Genomic DNA, 14,937 nt, shown 5'->3' on the forward strand with positions numbered 1-14,937 from the left:
GAAATTCCGCTACAAACACTACTTTTCAGTTCTAAAACCATCCCCGTGGAACGGAACAGTAAATATTTATACACTTCAAAAACCAATTACGGTTCAGCAAAGCAACCCGATCAATTGCACATAACAAAATCATTACACAAGTATATCAACAGTTGATATGTATAACAATTTGTGTTATTTTGAGATAATTAACAAATGAAAACAGTTGAAAGCTAAAACTTTTGATTACAATATAATAACAAAATCAGTTATAATGTTTTATTTTCATTTGCAAGAGTCATAATAATTAATAATTATTAAGAGTCATAATAATTAATTAATTCACAAAATGAGTTGTTCCGTTGCTTTATACCGAGATATAGTGATCAGAATTTCAAAAAAACTAAAAGAAGAAACGAGATCAATAAACAAATTATTCATTTGATAAAAAACCATTTTACAATTTATGTTTGAAACAGTGCTAAAAATTGACTGTGATATAGTTTTCTGACATTATTTTGGACTATTCGTTATTCTATCTAATTTATTACATCTATTGTTATAAATTTTTACTTTCGGACTTCTGTATTTATATCAAATTCAAAAATAATAGTGATACAAACGTTTCAAAATCCCGGGTTGGCGGTTCAATGCATAGGACGCTGGTCTTACAAGCAAGTTGTCGTATGTTCGAGCCCCGACCTGGAAGGGTTCGTAGTGTCAGTAGTATCCATAGTACTAGCCATGCAATGATTCTGTACACTAAGAATCGGCTGCGAAGTCTGTTGAAACAGAAAGGCTAAATTCCACAAAAAGAATGTAATGCCAAGATTTTGCTTACGTTTCAAAATCTGTTATGATTTTGATACTGCTGGAGTCTTTTGGCCTTTCTCTATAGAAAGGTAATAGAATTGCTGGAAAACCCGACTTTTGAACGAAGACTTGTGTGTGTGTACCGACAAAACACGTTGTTTTTTACCGCTCTAATGTATATAAGGGTGCCAATATTTTGGGATCACCTCTAATTTTGTAAAGCGCTATTGTTCAGAAGTTTAAGCATCTCGAAAAAAGTCCTCATGCAAAATTTGAGCTAAATCGGACATGGGTAAGGGGTGCTGCCCAGCGGTTAAAGTTTGAATATTTTCGATCTTGAAAAAGCACCATAGGGGGGGGAGTACATGAAATTTCCGAAATCGAAAATCGAAATTTTTTTTTGATTTTTTTTAATCTTAAAATTGCATGAAACGTCGAGATTTAGTGGTGGTGGTGATTTTTCAAGATATATGAAAATTCCGCTAAGTGGACTAAGAAGGGTCAAGCACTAGTTTGGAAAAATGTTGCTGACTGTGTGACATAAACACTGAAGCATGCTTTTGTGAACTCAATCTGAATCAATTGGTGTCAAAATTAGTATCCGAAATTATTTAATAAGAGTATAAAATATATTTTCTTGAGACTGTTATGAAGGAAGAGAAAGGCACACACCACGAATTAAGAAGGGTTTTTGTTATGATTTTTGTTATTTTAACAGCTTACCAGCCAAAAATATTTCAAAATTTATTACAAAATATTTTTGAAATAAATTACTCCAGTTGTTATAATTCAGTTATTACCATCTGATCAGGAAAATTTCAAAACACTAAGAATACTTAGTTGTGAAAACTTTAATTGCGAAAACTTAAGCGTTTCTATTTTTTAGAAAATCTGTCTAGTTTTTGAATAATTGATCAAAAAGGCATTCCGCTACATTTCACCTTAAGACGTGTTCAGATGATGAGTTTTCCTTCTGATTCCATACGATTGATAAAAACACATTGTTGAGTTACGTTTGATGCAACTCGTGATGTTCGCGATCAAAGACTTATCATACATGGTAAATTTTGAACTGTCAAAAATTTTAGTCAAAGTTTGAAATTTCGATATTTATTTTTTGACAAGTAATTGAATTTCATTCAACAGACGAACCATTCCGAAATTCGACAAATAGAAAGTTTGTTTAGCACTAAAAAAATGTTAATAAGTAGTATGATAAGTGCAATACAGTAAGCCAAAGAACAAGTTATACTTATTACTTTTACTTCAATTGGTAGCTCTCGTTGAGGCGAATTACGGTTTAGTCATATACTAAATTGTTTGGTTTTGAAGCATTTATTTATTTATTAAACGACCTGATATTGCATATTTCTGTCACCGTAACCGTAATATTTCAAATCAAGAAACTGTAGTATCAGGTGTACAACTTTGCTTCCGCCGTTTTCCGATAGGTGGCTGTACCGGCTGAGCTGGTCAAAATACATAGATGATAATGCCTTTGAAGTGAGTGTGTACAACGTACCTAACGAGTTGTCATCGCCGTTTCAGTGACAGTTGTTCTTGTTTTAGTATTATTCACGCTCGAAAATGTCTGTTTATGTGCCCAATTCTCGCCATTTGCGGGAAGTTTTACTTTTCTGTTACAATTCGAAAAAAATGCAGCTGAAGCGCATCGAATGCTCTCAGAAACTTACGGTGATGCTGCTCTGAGTAAAAGAACGTTTTATAAATGGTGATTTCGATGTCGAAGACAAACATGGTGGTGGAAGAGAAAAAACCTTCAAAGATGAACAACTAAAAGGTGATTTTTTTGAGGTTAGGATTTTCATGCATTAGTATTTGCTCAGATTTTTTGAGGTTATGATTTTCATGCATTATTATTTGCTCAGTATGCTTTGACATTTCATCATGAATAGACTTACTAACGAGCAACGCTTGCAAATCATTGAATTTTATTACCAAAATCAGTGTTCGGTTTCCGCTTTTTTATCGACAAATTTTGTTCAGCGATGAGGCTCATTTCTGGTTGAATGGCTACGTAAATAAGCAAAATTGCCGCATTTGGAGTGAAAAGCAACCAGAAGCCGTTCAAGAACTGCCCATGCATCCCGAAAAATGCACTGTTTGGTGTAGTTTGTACGCTGGTGGAATCATTGGACCGTATTTTTTCAAAGATGCTGTTGGACGCAACGTTACAGTGAATGGCGATCGCTATCGTTCGATGCTAACAAACTTTTTGTTGCCAAAAATGGAAGAACTGAACTTGGTTGACATGTGGTTTCAACAAGATGGCGCTACATGCCACACAGCTCGCGATTCTATGGCCATTTTGAGGGAAAACTTCGGAGAACAATTCATCTCAAGAAATGGACCGGTAAGTTGGCCACCAAGATCATGCGATTTGACGCCTTTAGACTATTTTTTGTGGGGCTACGTCAAGTCTAAAGTCTACAGAAATAAGCCAGTAACTATTCCAGCTTTGGAAGACAACATTTCCGAAGAAATTCGGGCTATTCCGGCCGAAATGCTCGAAAAAGTTGCCCAAAATTGGACTTTCCGAATGGACCACCTAAGACGCAACCGCGGTCAACATTTAAATGAAATTATCTTCAAAAAGTAAATGTCATGTACCAATCTAACGTTTAAAATAAAGAACCGATGAGATTTTGCAAATTTTATGCGTTTTATTGTTTAAAAAAGTTCTCAAGCTCTTAAAAAATCACCCTTTAGAAGCATTGCTTGATGAAGATTCGTGCCAAACCCAAGAAGAGCTTGCCGAATTGTTGGGAGTGAGTCAGCAAGCCATTTCAAAACGTTTCAGGGCCCTGGGCATGATTCAGAAAGAAGGAAACTGGGTGCCGTACTAGTTGAAACCGAGGGACATCGAGCACCGTCTATTTGTTTGTGAGCAACTGCTTCAAAGACAAAACCGTAAGGGGTTTTTACATCGAATCGTAACCGGTGATGAAAAGTGGGTTCCATACAATAATCCTAAATGCAGAAAATCATGTGGAAAGCCCGGACATACTACTTCGTCGAAGGCAAAACCGAATGTTCACGGCGCCAAGGTTATGATTTGTATTTGGTGGGATCAGCTCGCTGTGATTTACTACGAGCTCTTAAAACCGGGTGAAACCATCACAGGAGATCGCTACCGAACGCAACTGATGCGCCTTAGTCGCGCGCTAAAAGAAAAGCGGCCACAATATCAATAACGACATGACAAAGTCATCCTCTAACACGACAATGCTCGGCCTCACGTCGCAAAAGTGGTCAAAAAGTATCTGGAAACGCTGAGATGGGAAGTCTTGCCCCACCCGCCGTATTCCCCAGATGTCGCCCCTTCTGACTTCCACCTATTTCGTTCGATGGCACACGGCCTGGCAGATCAACATTTTCAATCCTTCGAAGAGTTGGAAAAATGGATTGCTTCGTCAAAAGAGGACTTTTTTTTCGAGCCGGGATCCGAAAATTGCCAAAAAGATGGGAGAAAGTTGTCGCTAGCGACGGACAATACTTTGAGTAATACATCTGTAAGCACTTTTTCGCAATGAAGCTTTTAATTTTGAAAAAAACGGCGGAAGCAAAGTTGTACACCTGATACATAATTCGAAAATGTTGATAAAATTCTGGAACTAATATTAAGATTATTTTGTTCAGTTCTGCGTGCACATTTCACACATATTTAAATAAACTGGGATTTTCATAAGAACAAAATGTTCTCATCCGAGTTAGTATCAGATTGCCATTCTAAACCGTATTTACGGTTTATTTTTTTCGTGCAATGTATATCGAAAAATATTCCATATATTTGGAGTTGTTTGGTTCAGTGTACTGATTGGGAAAACTGTCATATGTGCATTAGAAAATTTGTAGTGTATTAGTAACCTTTTTTGCCACCGCACTTTACTGTGATGTCCCTCGTGAATCGCAAGAGTGATCCATATTGATATATAGTATATTTGCTTTATGCTAGTGCGACAAAAGGAATGCATTTCTCAGATCGCCTACATTCCTTGAGTCAAATGTAAGTTTTTTGAAATCAGGTGGAAAATACTCTTTTGAAAATTCCTGTTTTATGCGATAACGACCTTCGATTCGTGACAAAACCCTAATTGATTGCTCAGCACCATCCGTTTTAAAACTTTAATTGCGATTCGCTCCCGGTCACGTACCGTAGGTGTCAATTTATTAAATCCAAATTGGTATGCCACTCGTACCACCACTGCTTGGCAGCACAAAGCATTGCGATGAGCAAACTTAACTCTAGCAAAGAAAGCCGCAGTGCTAAAGGACACCATGTCATTCGGGCTGACGATCAAACGTCCCAAAATGACCGCTCTTATGGGGGAACGTGCGAAGGTGGGCGGACGATCTCGCAATATGTTTTCTGTCCTCTGAGTGTTACTGCCAGTGGCAGACGTGACAAGTGTAGAAACCATAATCGACATTGGGTGCGTTCCGGACCTGCCGGGACCAGCAAAGGCCACAGGTCACCGAAGTTGAGCTTTTGCTTGATGAAGTTATCTTCTGGATAGGGCAAAGAAAAATAGCCTCATGAAAAACGGCTGGCAACCAGAGTTAGTTAATTATGTGCGCATGGTGCGTGTAGTGAAATTTCGCTGAGACATGCTAGATAGCGAGGTTTGTTATGAAAAGACCGTATTGGGTTGTGGTTGACATTAATTGAACCATGAATAGATAGATGGTCGTACATTATTGATTAGTGGAACGGTCAAGGAAAAATATCTAATTCAAGGACGTCAATTAGGGGAGGCTAATTTGTTAATAACACGATACATGTTGGATACTATGTCTGTGGAAATACATTTCGAATAAAACTTGTGCGAGTACCCAAGTGCAATAACATATGGATTACGGTTTAATTTAAAAAAAACGTAACCGATAACCTCGAATAACCGATGACAGATCCCAAAGGCAAAAAATTCCTGGCACGTTTCACCTTACCAATAGAGATACGGCTCATGAAACCCGACACCGTCTGTGTAGGCAGAGCTACACCAACCACCGAACAACTACGGCTTGAAGTATCATATAAAGTTTAAAAAAATAGCCTTCTCATCAGACCATAACAAGCAGCAAAGCATTCCAGCGTAATACTGTTCGGCCAAAACGGTTCATTTAGCATCGATTTCCCAGGGCATGCATCGTCATTGGCAGTGTTCCGCCAAACAGCATAAACCACACCCTTTACAGGCTCGTTCGGTTTCAAGTCGGCCGAACACACGACCATGGGCTTACACCTGAATTCGGCTGCCTTGCGAAAGTAACAAACTTCAAGTCACCAGTCACCACCACCCACGGAGCAACACATCGGCTGGTGAGGTAGGTGCGTGTAAAACGATACTTTACCTTTTCGACTCATAATAATCCCAGAAGTCGAAGGGCCTACCGGTACCTGTCGACATTTGCTCAGTTGGCGATGACAAGGAGCTGGTTTGTTAGCAGCAAAGCGCCTTAATGTATTTATCACATCGGTAAAGTTCACAACCCGGAATATTCATAAGAAACGGGGAGAGCAGCGGAGCAAGATAAATGGAAAACTTATGACTCGAATCCGCCCTCAATAACGTTCTTTCCTGTAGGCAGGGCCCTGTCGTATATTGTTATGAACGGTTGAAACAAAAACGAAAATGAGTGGCACGTGAGTCGTGCGGGCACGAGGCTTATCCTATTCACTACAGCTTAGCTACATGTTTGTGACACTGTATAAAAGAATCGTTATCGGAGCAGCAGAATATTTATCAACGCATACAAATGGAAGTCGACCGACCGTGCCTTTTGTTTTCCCATCAGGCGAGCTAGCTTCCGTCTGACTTGCTGCCCATCATGCCAGGCGAGCTAAAAGCTTCACCTAACGTATCGCGACCGACAGATGGGCAACGCATGACATTATGGGCGAAAACTCGTCTTTATGTTTTTTTTTCACTGCCATTGAACGTAATCTATCATCTTCATCGGTCCGAGTGGGCCATTTACTAGCGGGTTGCAAACGCCCGGAAACGATGATACTTTGTACGGGTGAACATTTCCGTGTTTTCAATTGCAACTGCTTTTATGGATTGAGCAAAGAGCACAATTAGCCAAAGTTTGACGAAATGATGATTGATGAAAACGTGCTTCAGCTGTTTGAACTGATGTCATGTGGTGATGAACTGTCTTACGAACCGGTGGCATGGACTGTGAAAGAGATGATAAATAAAATGAAACACTAATGCAGAGTGTGACATCTAGTGAAACTCAGTACAAATAAAATGATCACTTTGTTTGAATGAATGGTTTGCTCAATTATTCATGGCAAGTCATCATACATAAATGATTGGAACACGGCACAATATGTTAATTTTTTATTGATTGGCTGCAATGAAAGATTGTCAAGCCCTGTGGTTATCCATAACGAAATGAAAAACAATCAGTTTTATGCCAAAATTAAGCAAGTGAAATTTGTCCAGGCAAATTCTAAATCTTCATGTGTTCGATTTGCGTTTTACAATACATGGCGCTACTCATAGTGGAAGGAATATCGCATATTACCTACAAACGGTTGAATGCAAAAGTCGGATAACTTTAGAAAATTCGACAATTTTGGGATTTTTGAATGCAAAAACTGAAAAAAAAACCATTGAATGCAAAACCCGGACTAAGATTTTGCAACGTTTAAAAATACGATTTGTGATTTAGTTTTGTTAGGACGTAGAGCTGTCAGAGAAAACAGATTGGAATAATGGCACGCGAATGCAACTATGTAATGAAAACCGCGGAAATGTTACCGCAGAGACGAGACTCGAACCCGAAACTAACCCCTAACCAGGAAAATTGTTTTGCCAATAAAACTACCCTGCATATGAAAACACACGAAGATAAAGTCCAATTGACTAGAAGAACCAAGCTTGCTTCGCTTTACTTGTACACCACAGCATTTACTTACAGTTCTCTATTCAACAGAAAACAAACACACACTGCGTTACAAAGTCAGTCCTTTCCTATTCTTTTTTGCAGCCGATCCTGATTTGAGATTTTGTTTTTTTTTGTGTCTATTTGGCTGTCTATGGGTTACACATCAGCGTCATATATCTATTTGTCGATCTCAGATAATGTGTAATATCAGTAGTGATGATTGTAATCTCAAACACAATCACCCTCATTCTTGTGCACGTCCGTATCGGCAATACGACGAACCGGTTCTTTCGAACGAATACGAATGAGCCATTCTTGTTTTCGCTCGAATGAATTTGAACGCGACTCGTTTGCCACAAAATATTCAAATATCAGTAATCTTCTTCAAATAAATGCTAAGCCGTGATGAAATCACTCCAATTTTTGTGACTAACCCTAGGCGAAACGCTAGAATGTGTGTCAGTTTAGTTTCGATCGTACGTTTATTCGAACATCATTCGTACGAACGAAAAGTCCCATTCTCGTCTGCAGACGAATAGACGAAATGCCGTGGTTTCAATTCGTCAGTTTTACGTTGCGAAACAATCGTTCGAACACATTGAAAAAAGATTAACCCATTTCCCACAAATTTATTTTCGAATCTAAAGGTGATTTGTAATCAAATCATAAATTTGTGGTTTTCAAAAAACATTTAGAAAGCATAGCAGTCATAGTAAAATGCTGTTTTTTTTCTGGCGAGCCTTCGAATATATGCGCGGTTCCAAGTTTTTACGCATTAAATTTTACAACTATTAGGTACTTTATGGAAAATACGCCATGGACAAACCTGCTTTATTTTATATTGATTGCATGATTTTACCAACACAATAAATATGTAGACTATCGAAAACATGACAAAATTAAAAGAAAAATGCAACATATTTTTCTCAGATACTACTGATCGGACTACTATTTTAAATACTTATCTTACTTTGCACGAAGTTTAATTTGAAAATTTCATTTACCGACTTGAATAAAATTGATCCTGAGTACGATATTTATTTATTATATAGCATTCGTCACTTCTTTGATGCTTGGAATCTTCCTAAAAAAACTATCTGCGCTGCCGATCCTTCTTTTGCACAGAAGTCGCGTACGTACACGTTCGAGTGAATACAAGAATGGCTTGTTCGCATTCGTTCGAAAGCATGTGTTCGTCGAATAGTCGATACGGACGTAAGCAAGCATAATGATACAAAGTCAGCGAAAAAACAAGTCAAATAAAAAATGAGAGCAAAGATTTTTAATTACAATTTAAAGCTGTACCAGAACTGATAGTTCAAAGTTAGATGCGTTGTTTTTCTGCATGTACGATGTTTAAAAGTGTGATTGATTCAAACGTACTCGGGAATACGAATTTGATATACTTTCGAATGTATTGCATACGGCCGTAAACAAGTATGAGGGTGAATATATTGAAGATAAATCAAACCTTCGATTGACTTTCAACAATTTGTGTTTTAGTCTTGTTAATACGTAGAGCCGTCTTGAGCTAGTTTTAAATTTGATCAGTATCTAGTATAGACTTTGCAATGCAGTGTGTGTGTTTGTTTTCTGTTGAATATGTTTCCATAGATATAGGAATGCAAGTGAACGCTGTGGTGGGCAAGTACAGCGAAGCATGCTTGGTTCTTCTAGTAAATTGGACTTTCTCTTCATGGGTCTTTTAATGCAAGGAAACTAACTGGCAAAACAATTTCCAAAATAGGGCAAAATAGGAGTTATTCGGAACAAATATTATTATTCTGTTTATGATTTTTTAAATCTAACTTTTGCACGTTTACATATAAAAAAACTATTCTTCAGGGGTTACACCACTGTAAAATTTTGTAAAGTGTCATATACCATTCGACTCAGTTCATCGAGCTGAGCAATGTGTGTAAAAAAAATTCTAAACTGGTCTCAAAACTACACAAATCGATAGTCATTATCAGTAGGCAACTAAACAAACCAATTCCGGCTATCCTGGTTCCCGGTATTCGGTTCCGGAAGTTTCGGAAATTGTGGTCATATATACCAAAATGGATCTCACTCACTTTTCTCAGCGGTGGTTTGACCGATTTCCACAAACTTAGATTCAAATGAAAGGACTCGTGGTCCCATACGGAATTCCTGAATTTCATCCGGATCCGACTTCTGGTTCCGGAGTTATAGGGTAAAGTGTGTTCAATATTATACACCGTCACTTAAACCGGCGAAACAAAAAACGTAAAAAATTTTCTAAGCTGGACTCTAAACCGTTATTCCCAATCTTAGGGTCAATGAAAAGGTCCGAAATTTACTGCATATTTTCGGATTCAACAAACATTTAAATCGTAGTTTAGAGTGCGTGCTAGTAGAGTTTGTATGTCATGTTAGTTGGTGGCCGTACGAACCGACTTTGACTATAGCGGTTCTCGGGTTTACAGATAATCAATGAATTAAAAAACTCATACGTACCTCTATGCAAACTGTAACATGAAATTAGGAAATGTTTTGTTTTTTGTTCTAGATCGAAAATTGCGTTAGCTGAATTTCCGGCCGTCCAAATTCAGCACTTTCGCGAAAATGCCGCAATTTGGTTTTCAATTTTTAAAACTGAACATTTTTGTACTTAAGTATACATAAAAAAAAGTGCTTTATACAAAATTCGAAATACTCCATTTTTGGATCCCAAAAAAGTCCTTCCCTTTTTTTCTACAGTGCTGTAACCCCTTAAGCCACCTAGTAATCTGATAATAACCTTTCTCTTATCACTGAAACAGTCTCATTATAACAAATTTTTCCGTTAAAACAATTTCTGAAACAAATTTCGGTTGATAATTTCTGATGACGTTTGCATTTTAAAAAATTGATAAAAATTGTCGATTTTTCATGGGTTTATCTTCACCCACACACTGACGAAACTACCCATGCAGCTTCAATCATACACTCTTAGAAAAAAATGAAATTTACGCTTGAAGAAAATTCAAGCATGCCGTAATTTCTTCGTTGATGACACAATGTTACATCTATTAACATGTAAAAATAAATTTTGCGTCTGTATCGATGTAAGCTTCAGCTAAATGAACTGTAAAGTTCATGATACGACTTATCTTCACATGTTTTGAATTGTGAATGTAAGTGAATCGCTCCTTTTATGTGCATCTATAAAAATGGAAACTTTTCTAAGTGTGCTGTAACTCATGAGCCAGCAGACAGAATTTGACAGCTTCATCAGTCGAACTCTAACCGTGATGGAAAACGCCGGATACGTTCGTTTCAGCATCTACAACATCTTGGCACTATTAGACAACAATCAGAGTCTATTTGAAGCAATAATGTACGAAAGCGTACACTTCTGCAGGTACTCCTGTATATTTAGGAATCTGTCTGTATATTTAGAAATCTATGATCTTTTTTATTACAAAAAACTGTTGTTTTTCGTCCGCAGCTGCAAATGCAGTAACCAAATGTACATTTGAGTCATGTTTTTTTAAATACAGGGTGGGCCATTTAGCATTTGTTTCTGAACAAAAAATATGAAAACAACTTTTTTTTTTATTTTCATTACGATTATGATTTATTATGGTTCAGGGAAATATGTTACAGCTAGTTTTTGGAAATGATATCGCACAAATGGCTACCTTTGGAATACAAAATGAGCGATTTCACGTCGTATGTTGTTTTTGAGTTGAGCTACGGCTACCTTGGATTTCAAATAGCCTCACAAAAAAATCTGGTGGCGTTAAATCGGTAATCTGGGGGGTCAGTCAAAATCACTGTTTTTCGATATGATTCGTCCGGGGAATAAACGTCATAACAAATCGATTGTTAGTCGAGCTGTATGACACGTTGCACCGTCCTGTTGAAACCAGTAGCCATTCAAACCATTTTCACGAACAATGGGCCATTTCAAAATCATTTATCATGAATCGATAACGATCGCCGTTAATAGTTTTCGTTGCTCTACCATTGTATTGGAAAAAATAAGGATCAGACCATATCCCCACAAACACCACACCAAACTGTAACTTTTTGGTTGAATGGAGGCTGTTCCTCAATTAATTTTGAGAAGTTACTTTGAATGTAAAGCTTCACAATTTCAGCACGTTCTTTTGATGTGTACTGTTCCATGGTAAATTGTCTTGGAATGACGGTTCCAACGCGGTAGTCATTAGTCGATCTGACAATTCTGTCAAAAGTTATTGGTTTGCCCGATGCTTCCACTTTAAATGGCCCAGTCTGTACAAACGCGCTCCATCGAAAAAAAAAACCATAAACAAATTTTTTCGATTTGCAAGTCTCGAAGTTCATGGTTAGACCACATTCCTATAACAGTGTTAGTGTCCGATAACCGGAGGAGACTAAAAATAATCCCAATTATAATTTCTTCCATAGCTCATGCGGAACATAGGGTAAATTGTTTTCAATGTAGTTTTCCTCGAGGGAAAGAAAAAGCTTGTTTTCCATTTCCATAGACCTTCGAATCGCACAGACTGTACCAATGTAGAGACTTTTAGTACCAGCTAAGCGCGGTTATTAATAACACCAAAAATGAATTATGCTGAGCATAGGACGACCCAATTTTCTGCTGCGTATAATGTTCGTATATTTTCTCCGTAAAGTTTGTATTCATCGTGATCGTTTTGTAATTTTAACTGTTCGCAGAAGATAAGAAAGCTGTAACATATTGGTTCCTCTTTACGTTTAATATTGATGTGTTTTTGACGGTTTCTATATACACCTTAAAGAACACAAAAAACTGTTTTCAAAAGAAAAGCTTACATGAAGGAACGCCAAAAATTCATTTTATAACGAACTTTTATTAAATTTTTATGAACATGAATTCCTAGGTCCTTCCGAGCCATCTGAGGCCAAATTTTACAAAAATTTCTTGACGTCAATTTTCAAAGCATACGAAAGTCAAACCTAGTTTTGAAACTAACAACTCACTAGGCAATGCATATTCACATCGCCTTTTAGGCAGTCTACATGTACTCTGTTCTTTTATTTCACCAAACCCGAAAACCCGAAAATTACGATAACATTTAAGCATCTGTGATCGAAAGCAAAAAAATATTCATTAGCCATACATTCATTAGTATTCTCTTTCATTATATAGTTCGTCCAGAGTGTATCCCTTCCAAATATGACTGTTTCATTCACGCAAATGTTTGTCGTTTCGGAAGGACCCAACGGTCTTACGTTTTTCTACCCATCGAATTTGTTGTTGGCAGTGAGAAATTATTTCAACCGAACAATATTGCGAATCAACCCGAGAGACAGGTTTCCCAGTTTATTTATCTGTTTTATTTTTCTGTTACACTCTACGTGTCCAACTTTGTTGGAATCGCCTTCGGTAACAGAGACAGCTTACTCTCGGAGGGACTAATTGTGGATTCCATTTTCCCGCAAGGTTCAGTAGGTTTCATTTTGCCTCAATACATTTTAATTAAATTCGTACAAATGAATAGATTGCGTTCGGATAAACTTCATCCTCGGTGCTGCGGTCGATAGAATAATAAGTATATTTTTATTTTTATTCCACAGGGAGGATATCAAAGCATTACGGGACAGCAGCTCACCGAACAAGGAACGACTGACAGTGCAGTGGCTTTCGCAGTCGATATCGGAAATTCGTTCCGAACTGGCCGAATTGCAGGAATCGTCTAGCAATGCGTCCAAAGATGCACAGTTGAAAAACCAACTCATGGAGGATATTAACACGCTGCGGGCAGATTTTGCCACTCTCAAGCTGGAACTGGAGTCACTGAAGTCGAGACAGGAAAAAACGGAAGTGCTCGTGAATGAACTGCGGGAAGAAGCCGTTCAGGGTGCCGAAGACATTCGCCGTAGTTTGACGCGGCAACGGGAGATGGTAAGTTCCCCAGATAAATTGCACGTATTTATCTGCAGGCTAAATTTTTAATGAAGGCAAAGAAAATGAAATTAAATGAAAATGGTTGAAAAATATGGTGTCAAAAGGGTACGAATCGTTGGTAGCCTGACCTGAATAAAAAAAAAACATGGTTATTATAAAGTTTTGCTCCAGTACACACTGAGCCAAATTTTTAATTTTTAATTCACTGACACTGAACATAGAATACAGTTTCAACTTAATATCGTTTTCACAAACCAATCCTATTACTACTCCACTATTACTGTGTCAAACTGTTCGTTTGAAGTCTGTTTCAAAACCATTGAACTGAAATTTAGGTCAGTTTCGAACCAAATTCAAATCAACGGCACGTTCCGTTGATGTTGACGAACTGCATAAACTAATTTTGACGGTGACTGTGACAGCTCATCATTTACTACTAAAAATGTTGTACGTCAAAATTTGCGTGCCTTTCCTATTGAAAAATTTATAGAAATCAGATACTGAAAAATATTTTGCGTTCTGAAAAAAGTCAGGTCAGATTGTGTTGTTGTTCAAAGTCTACCTCAAAACTGACATCGATTCTACCTTATTTTGATCCTAGAGCTTCCTGTAATTCTTATTTTTCTATTTTCCTTTTTTAACACAAAGTTTGCTAGTTACATTTGCTACTGTTGAGATATATTCTTGATGAAGAAAAACTTTGACCCTCAATGTAAATTTTAGCGGATTTTCATGCCCTGAGCGAAAATTATCTGAGTTGTTTGAAAATGTGGTTCTTTTCTAGAACTCTCTTTCAGTTTGCATATCTGATAATTGGGGTGCGAAGAAAATGTATAGAAGTAAGGAATATTCGAATGTGTGTGAACTGTAAAAATGAGAAACTATTTCAATTTATTCATCCGAATTTAGTCATAATTATTTTCAAACTAAATCTCAAATATGGTTTATCAAATACAGTGGTGGTTAAAATTGACTTCTACGTTAACAGTAGCCACTATATAATGCATCGAATGCAAGAAAATATGACTGTAAAATTATGACAAAAGCTAGCAAAAAGAATTATAGTCTATTGATTTGAGGAAAATCCTGATGCTTCGAAATAAATCTGAAACATTCCCGAGTAGCAAACGTTGTTCCTGTCGGCATGCCAGAAATCACATTCAACACCCACGTCGCTCGCTTGGGCATCGATTAGCGGCCCTTACACGAGTCATTAAAAATGTCATTACTTAAAAATAATATCATTTTAATGAACTTGTATGGTGCAGTAATGACGAGTTTTCTATCAAATTTGGAATACATCATTACTCAGCCATCATTAAAAATGACAAAAATAATTCCCCTGT

At 37.3% G+C, this 14,937-nt stretch overlaps 1 protein-coding gene across 1 annotated transcript in view; it reads left to right on the plus strand.

The window, feature by feature from the left end:
• Positions 1–14,937, plus strand: part of LOC131433705 (protein scabrous) — a 130,205-nt gene that overhangs the window by 24,156 nt on the left and 91,112 nt on the right. Inside the window, exon 2 of the mRNA XM_058600245.1 lies at positions 13,261–13,588. Within this exon, the coding sequence (XP_058456228.1) occupies positions 13,261–13,588 (328 nt within the window). The remainder of the gene's footprint in view (positions 1–13,260; positions 13,589–14,937) is intronic.

The sequence above is a fragment of the Malaya genurostris genome, chromosome 3, assembly GCF_030247185.1.
Source record: "Malaya genurostris strain Urasoe2022 chromosome 3, Malgen_1.1, whole genome shotgun sequence".
Taxonomy (NCBI): domain Eukaryota; kingdom Metazoa; phylum Arthropoda; class Insecta; order Diptera; family Culicidae; genus Malaya; species Malaya genurostris.